At 34.5% G+C, this 14,741-nt stretch overlaps 1 protein-coding gene across 1 annotated transcript in view; it reads left to right on the forward strand.

Annotated features, from left to right (window-relative positions):
• OSTN (osteocrin) overlaps window positions 1–11,986 on the forward strand; it is a 36,995-nt gene extending 25,009 nt beyond the window's left edge. Inside the window, exons 4-5 of the mRNA XM_068545467.1 lie at window positions 7,913–8,009; window positions 11,750–11,986. Of these exons, the coding sequence (XP_068401568.1) occupies window positions 7,913–7,997 (85 nt within the window). The 3' untranslated portion in view covers window positions 7,998–8,009; window positions 11,750–11,986. The remainder of the gene's footprint in view (window positions 1–7,912; window positions 8,010–11,749) is intronic.
• Window positions 11,987–14,741: the final 2,755 nt, after the last annotated feature.

A 14,741-nucleotide genomic window follows, 5' to 3' on the forward strand; every position in this document is an offset into this window, starting at 1 on the left:
TCATACAGAACATATTCTCAGACCATGACATAGTTAAGTAAGTAACAAAAGGATACCTAAAAAAGAAGGTACAGTTCTCAACTCATTTCATGAGAATAGCATTATCTGGACACCAAAACCATGTGTGGAGAGAACAAGAAAAGAAAATTACAGGACAACTTCATTAATAATTATAGATATGAATTCCTACCAAAAAAATCAACAAAACAATTCCAAAAATATATCAAAAAGATAATACACCAATATCATGTTGGGTTTATCACAAAAATACAGTACAGTGTTGATTTGCTTTAGAAAGTCAAATAATAGAACTAATAAATTGAAGAAATAAAGCCATATCATCTCAAAAGATGCAGAAATAGCATTCAATAAAATTAAACATCTATTCATGATCTAAATCACCAGTGGACTAGTAACAGAAGGGGCCTTTTTTAACCAAATAAGGGACTCCTATTAAAAAATCCTGCAACATATATTCTTAAATGATAAGCAACAACAAATCCAATAAATTATTGAAGGTCTTTATGGAGAAAATTATAAAAATATATGAAAAGGCATTAAAGATAAACTAAATAACTGATCTTGGATAGTAAGATTTAATATTATAAAGATTTCAGTTTTCTCCAACTGATTTATACCTTAGATTCAATATAATTCCAGGTAAAACTGCAAAAGGATTTCCCATGAAACTTGACAAGGTGAATCTAAAATTTATGAATAATTAGGTGTGAATATAGAAAAAAAAAGGAGAAATATGACCCTTATGTCACTCCATAAATAACAAATAATTTTAAAAGGTTTAAAAATATAAATGTGAAAGGCAAAACTGCAAGAGGTTTTAGGGCAACATAGGATAATATTTTTGTAACATTAGAGGTGATTTAATGAACAAAATGTAAAAATATTGATAAATTTCAAAACAAAATTAAAGATTTTCATAAAAGACACAATAAAGAAGATTAACCACAAATGGGAAAGGATATTTGCTCATAATTGACAAGGTCTAATATTCAGAGTATAAGAAATTCTCCTACAAATCAATATTTAAAAGAAAAACAAACCAATAGCAAAACAGGCAGCAGACTTAAGTACTTCCAAAAGAAGAAATCCAAGTGGCCAATAAGCAAAGGGAAAGGTGAGCAACTTCATTAGTATTCACGGAAAGCAAACTAAGAACACAATGAGATACAACAACAAATGCACTAGATTGACAAAATTAAAAGTCCACAATGGGAAGGTTGACATAGATTTGAAACAATAGGAACTGTCATACACTGCTCTTGGGTGTGTAAATTGGTACAACAACTTTGGAAAACAGTCTGGAACTATGTAATAAAATTAAGTATAGGCATAACTAGCAATTCTACTTCTAAAAGTATACTGTAGAGAAATCCTTAAATGTGCATTACAAACGTGTAAGAAAATTTCTAGCTGAACAGTACATAACAATAATGATAAAAAAAGAAAAAGAAATACCTCAAATTCCCATCCATGGTAAAATGTATTAATAAGCTGTTGTATATTCATTATTCATAAAATGAAATACCATATGACACTGAACATAAAAGAACTACATCTACCCATGACAACATGGACAAATCTCAAAACACAATATTTGCTGAAAGAAGTCAAGAAGTATTCACACATTTCTTTCAAATAAAATTCTAGAGCCATCTAAACTAACCAAGAGACTTTTGAACAAAACATATAGATTATAAAGAAAATAAAGAGAGATATTAGATCAAAATTCGTCCTACAGATTACCTCTGGGACGAAGTCATGGGAGGGATTCAACTTGGGAGGAAGAAGTACTGGTAATACTAAAGTACTGGTAATATTTTATTTCTTAACTTTGTGCTACCAATAGGGATGTTTATTTTATTTTTTTAAACTCAACATAGGTGAATTTATAGACTCTTTGGTATGTATGAAGTGATTCTAAATAAAAAGTGTAAATATAAGTTTTCTAACAGTTGTTTTAGAATGGTGAACATCTTTAGAAATTGAATTATCAAAGAATATAAATTTTAAAGAAAATCCTATTTGGCTCAGGAAGTCTGTATTTTAGTCTGAAGTTTAAAATTATATTTAAAATAATCCATCCTCCTTATATTACTTTAATAGATATTCTGTACCCTTAAACTACTTTCAGAATATTTTAGAATGGAAAAGGTGGATTGTTTTAAATGGATATATAATATAAGCCATGTCATACTGTTATTTTGTCACAAGAGGGACTAGATACTCAGAAAGTACGGTTTTCCCTTTTGGTCTTAAAAATGTTTTTCTATGTTAACATTTATGTTTTATACACTGTGCATTACTGTCAGTGAATGTGTTGTAGATTGTAGTATGGTTATATATTTCATATCAGCAAAAATGTTAAGAGAAATACTAGTTTACCATTTTACTTCTGAATAGATAGAAACTGTGTAGAAATTATTTAACTTATTAAGGTATTGTTGTTTTTGGGTAAGTAGAAGAAATAAATAGAATCCAAGTCAACATCCCCTGGTTACTAATACTTTTTGGATCAAATCTGGGGGAAAGAAGGGAAGGAAAGAGTAGGGAAGAAGGAAGGAGAAAAAGAGTTTATTTGTGCTTTTTACCATACCACAACTCCCTCTAGTTTACTTGAGCAGGAAAAGTATATTAACCATAGTAAAGAAAGAAAAAAATGTTATTTTCATTTATTTTACCTTGACTTTTGAAAATATACATTGGTAGTATGGACCAATAAATGTTCTGTTCTAATTTATAATGATGCATGAAACCATCATACTTCTCTTTAAAAAAGTAAGAGGATTATTTTTTGTGACACTATCCATTCTGCAGATGCTTTGGGAGGTCAGTTCACATGTGAGGCACTACTCTTTTCCCAGGTGCCATTTCCTTCCTCTTCTCATCGGTCCTTTGAACACCTGGAAGGGGCTGGTTTCTCACTTCTTCTTCTGTTTGTCTGGGACTTTCCCTGAGCATTTTCCTCCATCCCGGGATGGCTTCTACCTTACCCCTTCCCTGGAGTTATAACGGGGAGTTGTCCATGAAGGAATTTAAGGGCTCAAGGAATAAAAATCACATCAGTTTAATGTTTTTATGTATTAACCATTTATACTCAGACATCAGCCCTAAATCATACAGACAAATGTATTCAGTTTTTTTTTTATTTCTATGGCAATAAATTACCACAAACTTCTGGACTTAAGCCAACACAAATTATATTATCTTACAATTGTGTAGGTCAGAAGTCCAGGATATCCTCACCAAATACCATTCTAGACCAGCGGTCCCCAACATTTTTGGCACCAGGGACCAGTTTCATGGAAGACAATTTTCCCACAGTGGAGACGGTTCAGGCAGTAATGCGAGCGATGGGGAGCGATGGGGAGCGATGGGGAACAGCAGGCGAAGCTTCACTAGCTGGCCCGCCCCTCACCTCCTGCCGTGCGGCCCAGTTCCTAGCAGGTCCCGGACCGGACGGATACCGGTCCACGGCCTGGGGGTTGGGGACCCCTGTTCTCGACAACTTTGATATGATTGATGGATAGCTAGTGGGTGGCCCCTAAAATTCCTTCTGTATGCTGCTATGGGCTTTCTCTTTCACCTAGTCTACCAGCAGGATACAGAGGCAGTCAAGAGATTAGCAGGCTGTGCTCCTTCTTGGAGGCTCTAGGGGAGAATTCATTTCCTGCTCATTTTAAGATTTGGCAGAATTCGGTTCCTTTTGGTTGTAGGATGTAGGTCCTCGTTTTCTTTTAAGGATGTCTAGAGGCCACAGCGTTGCTTGATTTGTGACTTTCTCCTCCATCTTCCAGACTAGCAATGGTGGGTTAGGTCCTTCTCCGATTGCAGCTCCCTGACCCACTTTTCTTCATGCATCATCCACTTTTAAGGACTCCTCTGACTACACTGAGCCCACCCAGATAATCTAGGATAATCTTCTCATCTCAAGGTTTTTATTAATCCCATCTGCAAAGTCCCTTTTGCTATGTAAGGTAAATGATTTACAGATTCTATGGATTATGACACGGACATCCTTTATTGTGGCAGAGGAGGAGTGACCATTATTTTGACCACGAGGAAAATAACTGCTTAAGTGAGGAGTCTGTAAATCTACTTATGTGAATAAAAATTATTTTAAAATATCATGAAGACATTTTTCTTTTTATTCCAGCAGTCATTATTTATAATTACATCAGAAGACCTAAAGCACAACTGATATGCAAAGTTTCCTATGACTCTTGACCATTCACTCTATGCTAATTTTATAGCCCAATATGTTTCCCAATTGAATGTCAAGTTGAAAAATATGTAGTCAATTTATTATCATGAAATCCAGAAGTGCAAACAATAGGCACCACTTAGGAGGGTGTGATTTTCAGAAACTTGAAGAATGGAGGCAGAGGTATGGATAGGTGAAGGATAAGCACTAAGTATTTTTTTTTCCCAGATTTTCCCGTATTGGTCATACTGTTGTCTAAGAGACAGTCCTATAAGATCATATATACAATGCTATCTACATTGACTAGCAAAACGAAGGGCCAACCCAAGAAGGAAGATAGATGTGAATCAGCAGAAAAGAAGGCTGAATTAGATTAAAAAGAAAAAAGAATAATAATAACATGTGTCTATTCCTACCAATATCATTTGAGGGTAAGCTCCCCATCAGGGTCACTTCCTATTTTTATCATCCTTGTATACACAGCACTAAGCACAGTACCTGGCATATTGAACGCATTAAATAAATATTAATTATCTTCAAATTAATTGTTTTAATTAGAATTAAACAATATTTATAAAATTTTCTATGTGCAAGATACAGTAATAAAAGTCCCTCATGTTTCCATTGTTCTCTATACTTTTCAGAGCTTTTTAAATGAATTATTTACCTAATAATGATATGAGGAACATTGATAAGACCTGGTAGTTAAGGCAAAAACTTGGCATCAAGAAAAATGAGAGAACTTTGTCCTCTACTATTCGTATAATATTAAATCCTTGTCATGTAACTGGCTCGTTTGTGGGTTTGAAAAGTTGCTAGACGTTTGCAGATGCCTGCTCTCTTGGTTTGGGTAAAAACTCAGGGCTTGTGGACAGTAAAAATATTTTTAGAAAAAAGTTACCTAGATAAATAGGCATCACACCCATCTGCTGTAGCCCGTGTGACACTATTTAAGCAGGCAGTGACATGCTGAAGAGCAGGAAATAGGTTTTAACCTGGAGGTCCCGGTGCTTAGCGCAGCTTCTCAGATAAAATACTAAGTGAATATAGGAGAAAATAAGAAACCTGCAGCGTTATGGTAGCAGAGGCATTTGAGCGCCTACTGTGACCCAGGCCCTGAGCCACACTCTAGAAGTTTTCATTTAATCCTCACCCAGCATTAGAGGTTGTGGGATCTTAGTTCCCGGACCAGGGATCGAACCCAGGCCCTCGGCAGTGAGAGCACAGAGTCCTAACCATGGACTGCCAGGGCATTCCTTCAAACGACAGTACAGTCTTAAGCAAAGGTAATGCCGTTTCTCCAGTGCTTCAATCAGCCTGGGAGGCGTCTGCTCATCACTGATATCCAAAATTTCACAGGATGGCAAAGGTGGAAAACTCTGCAAAACCACTTCTGAAACCAGCGGTTCTGTACTGAGTTATTAAAAATAATAAAAAGTTACACAGGAGAGAAAGAGTTATTCAAACAAGTTTAACACTGTGATAAGAGCCCCAGTCCAGTTAACATTGTACCTTGTTGGGCTGTCATAATACTTCCTTAAAAACGTGTTATAAAGAAGGAAAAATGAAAAAAAGTTATAGTATATAATAAATGTCACTTACAAAAAAAAATCCTTGTCAATCTGACAGTACTTAATTATAGGTTTTTGAAAACAAAGACTATTTCTGACTTATTGATCCCAAGACAGACACAAAAGGAATCATACATAGTAGGTACATAGTAAATGATAATACGAAAAAAAACATAGATTTTTTTTTGTAGTTTTTTTTCATTTTTAGTGTTTAAATTATGTAGTATAATACTGACAATATAATGCAAGTAATTAGAAAGAACAAAAGAAGCTATTGGAAATGCTCTGAAACAAACCTTTTTTAACTCTTTAAGCTATTGAATATTGACGAAGTTGTCTTGTGAGGTAATTAGTTTATCACTGAGATTTTCAAGTGATGAGCTCTATCATTGCTGGTCAAAAATTGAAGCAGAAATTCTTACATTTGGTGCGAGAATTAACTTTAAGACTCTTCCCTATTCCAAAACTATTTGACTGCTGGTAATGTTCTATTTCTTGATCTGGGTAGTTATTGTGCTTATGATCTGTATATGCCTCATGTTGTTCACTTAGAAAATACTTATCCTCTTTTCTGTGTGTATATTATGTCAATAAAAAGCCTAACAAATCTGTAAGTCAACTCCCTTCAGCTGTGAGATAAGTCACTTATTTACATAGCCTTCTTAGCTTCTCCAGCTAGCAGGGCTGTCACCATGCTCAGGGGCTGCCATTTAAACTCTTTTTTAATTGACTCTGAACTAATCAGCAACTTAATTTGATCCATAAAGATCATGATGCAGTTTTAAGATCTCAGGACTCCTTTGATGGGACTCTGGCCCGCCCCACTGAGATGGCACCTGATGACCTTTCATGAAAGGAATATGGATTTTGCCATGCTCTCAGAGGAGCTAGCAGTTATTTTTCTGTTGCCACCAAAAAGAAAAAAAAAAGAACAAACACCCAAAACTAACGGAACAAAAACCCCCAAACCTCTGTGGCTCGGGGTAAGTGCTCGGGGTAGATTTCTATCTTCATTAGGAAGACTGAAAATGTCTTTTAATTCCAAGGCCAGTGTATATTATGCATTCACAGCTCTGGGACCTCTTCTGTTAGGATTTTGACTTGATAGCACTAAGTGATGGCAATAACAAATCAAATTAAAATGTTTCTTTTTTTTTTAATTACTTAATTTATTTATTTATTTTTGGCTGTGTTGGGTCTTCGCTTCTGTGCGAGGGCTTTCTCTAGTTGTGGCAAGCGGGGGCCACTCTTCATCGCGGTGCGCGGGCCTCTCACTATCGCGGCCTCTCTTGTTGCGGAGCACAGGCTCCAGACGCGCAGGCTCAGTAGTTGTGGCTCACCGGCCCAGTTGCTCCGCGGCATGTGGGATCCTCCCAGACCAGGGCTCGAACCCGTGTCCCCTGCATTGGCAGGCGGATTCTCAACTGCACTGCGCCACCAGGGAAGCTCCCAAAATGTTTCTTTTTAAAGAGATAATTTATAGAACATACAAACTGTAAGGCCTCCTGTAGGATTTTTTTAAATTTATTTTAATAATGAAGTATTTTTTTCCCAAACAATATTTGAGTACATATAACAAACATAGACCATCACATACAAAGCTTCTCTAGGTAAAATCTGAGTGAAGACCTGAGAGGCACACTTACCCCACATCCAGTCTTGGCATCAGCATCCTTTCCTCCCCCTCCTTTCCCAGGAGAACCATTCTAAGGGAGAGGTTGGGGAAAACCGCTGACCTAGTGCAATCTTCCTCAATTAACAGAGGAATACACTCAAATCTGAAGAGGGGAAAGGGACTTACCCAAACTAAACACTCAGCAGATTGTTATGTTGATAAGACCTGGCTTTTCATCTGGGCTATTTGATTTTGGATAAGTTATTTAATTTCTCTAAGCCTCAGTATCCTCTGATGTAAAATGGAGGTAGTCAAACCTACTTCAACAGATGTTGAATAGATAAGAGATAGTGTCTGATGCATAGTGGGTGCTGATGAATGAGAACTATCACAGTTATTCCAACTCCAGAAGAAAGTCCCCAGATCTGCATGAAATAAAAGAGCAAAACTAATGATTGATAACTTGGACTTTAGCTTAAAAATGTTCTTTTTCGCTTGTTTCAGGAAAGTAGTAAATCATCCAAAAAGGCGATTTGGTATCCCCATGGATCGGATCGGTAGAAACCGGCTTTCAAATTCCAGAGGCTAATTGATTCCAATCGTGAGTACAATTTGAAGAAATATAATACCTGCAGGCTTTGATTAACATTTCACAATGGGCTAACTGATCCATCTTGGTTTGTAAATCCCCCTTTTGATTCCTTAGCTTATAAATTCGCTTTTTCAAACATTTCTGTACTTGATTATTATATAGGTGCTAAATAATTTAAATGACATTAAAAATAACCATTCCTAGACCTGCTTCACCCTAAAATAAAAGATTTAGTTATTCTCACAGACTTCTATGTAATTATTGAATATTAATATGCAAAGATTAAAATTCTAATAAACAATAAATCACTTTCATAAATATAGATAAATGTGTAGCAATCCCTCTACTATGAAGAAGCCACATTCTAGTGACACACACAATTTTGTTGCTAATAACTACATTACCAGAATTATCATCATGAACACAGGAGAGAGAATGGTGTCGCAGAAAGGGTATTAGCCAAGGAATCAGGACATATAATCCAAATCCTGGTTCTGTCATTCATTATCTCATTTCCATCAAGATACCTTATTTCTCTACAGCTTGTACATTTAGATAGTAACATAAGGGTATTGTAGAGATTAAATTAGATTCTTGTACTAGTCCCAGAATGTATCGGACACACAATACGTGCAAGTGATAACAGCTTATATTACAGTTCTGAAAATTAACTCTGTGCTGAGTCCTATACTAGTGCTATACATGCATTGTTTAATTTACTCATCAGGTTCCATAAAGTAAGTACTGTTACTATCCCAACATCTTGAGAAACAGTACAGTGTAAGGGGTAAAAGTGCCAGGTAGAGAGCTCAGGATTTTTGGGTCAAATCCCAGGTCATCTATCTGTTAGCTGTGGCAACTTGCTTAAAGTCTAAAAACCTCTTTCATAAAATGAGGATAATAATAATTTCTACCACATTGCATTGTCCTGAGGATAAATGAACTGATATACATTAAGCACTTAGAATTGTGCCTGACATGTGTTAAGCACTCAATAATAATTATTATTATACAAATAAGTGGAAAGCTTAGATATATTAATTAACCCACAATGCCACATAGCTAGTAATTGATACAAGTATAATTCAATTCCAGAAAGTTTAAATTGTTAGCTTATACTTTAAACAATATATTTAATCACACATATTATATGTTTTAAACACTGAATATTTGTTGCATATAAAATCTAGGCAATGTATTTTCTCCCAATAGGGCTTACAGAGGGTGCATTCTTCCTCGCAAATAGATAAGACAACCCAGAACTGCTTTGACAATTTCAGGCTACAGAGAGAAAACTCTGCTTTCTGCTTTTCTCAAGATAATCCTCAGACCAATGATGCCCCAAAAGAATCACATTAGCCTTGATCCTCTTTTAATTTGTCATGTCATTTTTTTCTCCTCATCAAATACTCTCAACCACAATGAAAAGTCAATATTTTACCTGGACTTTCTCATTCTCAGAATGACTTATTTAAAATAAATATTCTTCTCTGTGGAGTCGTTGATCAATGAAGTTAAGAAGTTACTGAATGTCCATAAATAACGGGAGGACTTACTGAATACAGCCAATATCACTGCCTTTTGAGCAGCACCATCTTCAAAACTCAGACTGGACTGTCTTTATATCTAGAGATATACCAAGTATGGTCACTCTTGGGGCTGTTAACAATCACCACATTATATCTGAGTAGTAACTAACTGCTATCAAAAATCAAGTAACTCCTTGAAATTAGGGCCACAATCCTGTAGTTTCTTGAAGTATTGAGAACGTTATGACACTGAGGTTAAAATAATTAAGTTCAGTTGGTTTCCACATGTATCACCTTTGCAACCCTTGATTATCACCCATTTTAGTATTTCTGAATTCATCCAAAACAGGTTATGATAAAAATAATCATACAAGAAACTCATTTTTCCTATAAATTTTTATATGAAGTTGTAGACCATAAAAACTCCAGAGAGCTGCTAAACTACGAAAAGGCCGTTGAATTAACATAATGTCTTCTGAATCACTGTTGAGTGAAATCCAAATTAGTATATTATGTCCTTCACTTAACAGACTTTACAGAGTATCATGACAATCACTGTCATTATTATAACCTCAAGAGAGTAATATCACAAAAAAAAATGTTTAGAAAAGAACTTAACATCACATATTTTCTCTTCCTTTTTTCAATCATTGTGTGTTCACCTGCTCAACCATCGTTTCTATTCCTTACTTCCTGCTACTATCACCAAGATTTCTCAGACATTTTTTGACTTCCTCATGTGAAGTTTCATGTTTTATATTTATGAATAGTAAAAGCCATCAAAATATATTTCTGATTTCCATTCAACTTTTCAAAATTACTTTTGCTATGTTATTTCTTATTGTCACAATATTCCCTTGAATTAAACAGGAGATGTAATATGTGAATCATTTAATAGATAACTTGAGTCATTAAATAGTGTTCACATAATCACGCAGCTAAATCTTTTGAGATTCAAGAACATAAAGTCTCATTTAACCTAAATCTTTTTTTTTTTTTTTTTAACGAATGAGAACACGGGCTTTGAGAGGAAATTGATTTGCCCAAAATTTTACAGACTTTTGGACAAAGCAAGGTACAGGACCCAGTCTCTGGACTTCTAAGCCAACATTCTCTTCATAACCCATAAGACCTGTGTGCTAAATTGTTACTGTTAACTTCACTGATTAACCGTTTCTTAAGGAAACAGAAACAGTATCTCAGACTTTATGAAAATCTTTGTTTCACTTCTGTGGGAGTCGACGTACACTCATTTGGAGCAATTTTATTTGTGGGTTTTCACCTTCTGGATTTCAATATAAGTCTTCACACTAAAAATGAAACTGGTAGTAATCATGGAAGTTTTTCTTGGTTTGAAATCAAGTCTAGATACAGCTGCCGTGTGTTACTTAGTTTCAAGAACAAATGCTAATCTCTTCCCTGATAGGCATTTTGGAAAGGAAGATAATCTGATTTTTACCCAGTGTCATCCTCAGATCATTAATGTATTGGACCCAAGTTTTGAGTTTTTAATAGGCTTCAGTTCTAAGCAACTTGAATTAAGAGTGGTAAAGTTTCATAACTTCTCTAGATGCAATTAGCAAGTTCTAGGTCTCTGCCGTTGAAATCAGGATGCCCACTTGATGAAATGTGATAGAAATATGACCATTAATTGTGCTACCCTGGCTGCCAAATGCCTTAAGACTTTTAATAATGTGAGGCAAGTGTTGCTGTATTATACTGACAATTTTTTATTTTAGAACAATATTGACACACTATCATTCAGATAAATTAACGTAACTCTCAAATAACAGAAATATTGTGTTTAAATACCAGTATATGGTTGGACCCTTTAAAAAGAGCAAAATGTACAATAATTATCACATGTTAATATAACAATAGAAGTAGTAATCAGATTTTCTTTATCTTTCACTTGTCATGGCAACATCCTTTGAACCAAGACTGAAAACTCAAAATAAATAGAGGCACCGGAAGAATGGAAGTGTGGTTTCAGCATAAGCGCCTAGCTGTTACATTAAAAATATCCTTTTTTAATAAATTTTGATCTGAAATTATCATTTTGCATTATTGTCTCTGCAATAAAAATATGGTGCATAAGTAAAAGCTATAATGAAACCTCATGTAATTAGAGTTTTAGCTCTTCTCCACTGAAGTTGATGAACTTCCCCTTATCTACAGAGTTCACATTAGCTTTAACATTTTCAACTTTCATTTTTGCAGACACAACTTCCTTGGGTGAAATGTCACAGAAATATGGAAGATGCTTCGGTGAAGTTCTTCACACTCCTTAATGATTAAACTTCTAAGGAACCTTCTATAATCCTTTCCAGAGCTTTAACTTCAGTTCATCCCATCACAGTATTGTTGTAACTTCAATTAAATTGTGCAGATAATTTCAATGTATGGATATATTTTAAATATATATTTTAGCTATTCATGAACGGTTAGTTGGCCCCAAACCTTACTTTTCTAAGAAACACAATACAGTGAAACGCTTTCTATGTGCATTTACCATTTACATATATTATTGAAGAATAATAACTGAAGACTGATTTCTTTCAGTAAAATTTAGGTACAGTCCATTTGTTCATCATTGGGGAACAAGGAAAGACAATGCTGTATAGTTTCTCTTGAAGTTTTACTTCTCTCGTATCCTTTGTCTGTGAGGCTCTTGAGTAATGATTATGAAACTAGGCTTCTCTTATATTCAAATGTCAATCCAGTTCAACCAAATAAAACACAGTCCCAGTTCCAGAAACAAGAGAAAAATGTCTCTGAGCAGAAAAAAACAGCAGTAATTAAGCCCATAAACTTTATTCTCTCAATGAACTGAGAAACACTGCAGGTCAGAGCACATTGACTTAGAACTAGGAAATGAAGGATATTACTCATTTGCCAAGTTTGGCTATCTCATGTCCCCTAACAACTTTCCATTTCTCTAAATTACAACTTATAGTTAATTAAGAGTAGCGGTGGCTGATTATGAGAACAACTACACACAGAAGTAACAGATGAAAGTATGGGGAAGTCAAAGAATCACCAAGTAGGAAACCACCAAAGCACTTGGGGCCAGTTAAGTTCACCTAATTTTAGCACAGTATATTTTAGCACATTACAATAAACAGTCTTTTTGTTGTTGATCACTCATCTAAGAATCCATTTAATTTGTTTCATACACTGTGTTTAATAAAGCATTGAAGAATATATGAGAATGATTTCTTTAACAAGATTCAAATTATTTTTAATTGGCCTATGAAAGCATAAGTTTTGGTATTCTGGAAAGCTCAGCTCTCAGCAAAACTGTGTTGTTCTTGTAATTTAGACGCATAAGCCCATTGTGCATTGGATATGCTTTCAAAACATAAATATAACTTATTCCTTGGACCAGAGATTTAGCATAAGTCAGCAGAAATTTAAAAACCCTCTGAAAACACTTCTTTAAACCCTAGTAATCACTGTCAAACAGACCTGATATGTGGGAAGAAAAAAGTTCGGTCAGCAGAGCAAAGGTTTATTTTAGCCTAAAAAGGAAGACTGTGGTGAGAAGGTATAGTCATATCAGAAGAAGAGGAGAGAAATGGGTTGTTGTTGATTTTAACTAAAAATGAATTAACGTACGATCCAAATAACAAAATAAACTCAGACATAGAGATGAACATATGCACTTAGAATACAAAGTGGTATTTTGTATATAACTTCTCCTTGAGGGGGGAAATTTTCTAACTGCTGAAAAACTTTAAGTTTAGGGAAAAACTGAAAACGAATGATTCTTTTAATTGTAATAGAGGAGCCTTAGCAAAGAGAACTGAATTTTGAGAAATCTCACCGATTCTTCAATTTCTGTTCATAAACTTACATCAGAAAGTTAGTGGTACATGGACAGATATCCTGCAGGACTCACTATTTGAAAGAATTATTTAAGTTATAATTGCTCTTGCCCACCTTTCCCAACTTTCTGATGAATTATAGAAATATGTCTAATTCCTTAGAAGCTCTTTCTTTCCTTTTTCTCCCCTTTGGGTATTTGTCAGCTGCTAATCCAACTGGGTGCTGTTGCTTCACGCTTTGACAAAAGGTATTAAAACCTACTTTAACCTAAAAATTTCTCATGATGAAGATTTAAAGTTGGATTAAACAAATTGATTTCCTATCTTCTTTAATTTTTAAATTCAAAATTATGCTTATGACCTCCATTTTAACTAAAGTAAGAAGTCACAGTGTATCGGTTTATACTCTATTCTAATGCGTAATGCATTTGTCTCATAGTATATACACGACTTACATGAAGAAAAAAAGAAAAGTGTTTTCTCCACTTATAACTATTTTATTTCATATTTTAATTTTTACCACTACTTTATACAGAGTAGAAAATAAGTCAGCGGTATTCTAGTTTAAAATAAGGCATCCTTGTAACATAGCAGGAAATTTAAGACACAATTTCTGTTAAGAACATGACGAGTCATCTCATCTATTTGTATAACGCATTGTATATTACTAAATCCAGCTATATTTCATTGAAAGTCACTAGCTTAAAGGGACTTTTCATTTAGTTTCAAAGAAATAGATTACTTTTTATTTCTCTTTGTTCCTGTAAAAAGCTTCATAGAGCAAACTGTGAATATGGGTTTCTGAGTTCTGGCATTAATTATATAACCAGTTTTTCATGGGGGATATTAATTCCTGGCTACACACACACACAAAAATATCTAGTAAATTCTACCTTTAATCTACCTTTAATTTTTTTTTTAATCTATCTTTAGGGAATTAAACTTCTTAAAGCAAACTATAAAAAGAAACAAATTATAAAAAGATGACTTTCTCTAAAAGGAAGAAGTATCAAAACCTTTTTTGAATGACATTACCCCTAAAGTTTACAAATGCGTAAATATCGTTCAACTGCTCCAAAGTTAATAAACGTGAGATGATGAAAACAGGAGTTTTGTTTTTCTTTATGATAATATCATGTTTGTGTTCACAGCAGGTGTAAATACGTGGGAATATTCAGGCATTACTGAGCAACTAATATTTATGTACATTTAAGAGGCTCCTAACAAGTGTATTTAAAGCACTGCAGGCATGTTACTCAACTTGGTCAGTTTCATGTATTTTTAAAATTTTTTTTAGTTTAAGCAATATTGTTCATTCTAGCTCATGAGATAGTCTTATCTTTAAGCACCACACAATTAACATCATGTAGATAAGCTGCATTTCC

Source organism: Eschrichtius robustus, chromosome 6 (genome assembly GCF_028021215.1).
Source record: "Eschrichtius robustus isolate mEscRob2 chromosome 6, mEscRob2.pri, whole genome shotgun sequence".
In the NCBI taxonomy this organism is placed as follows: Eukaryota; Metazoa; Chordata; class Mammalia; order Artiodactyla; family Eschrichtiidae; genus Eschrichtius; species Eschrichtius robustus.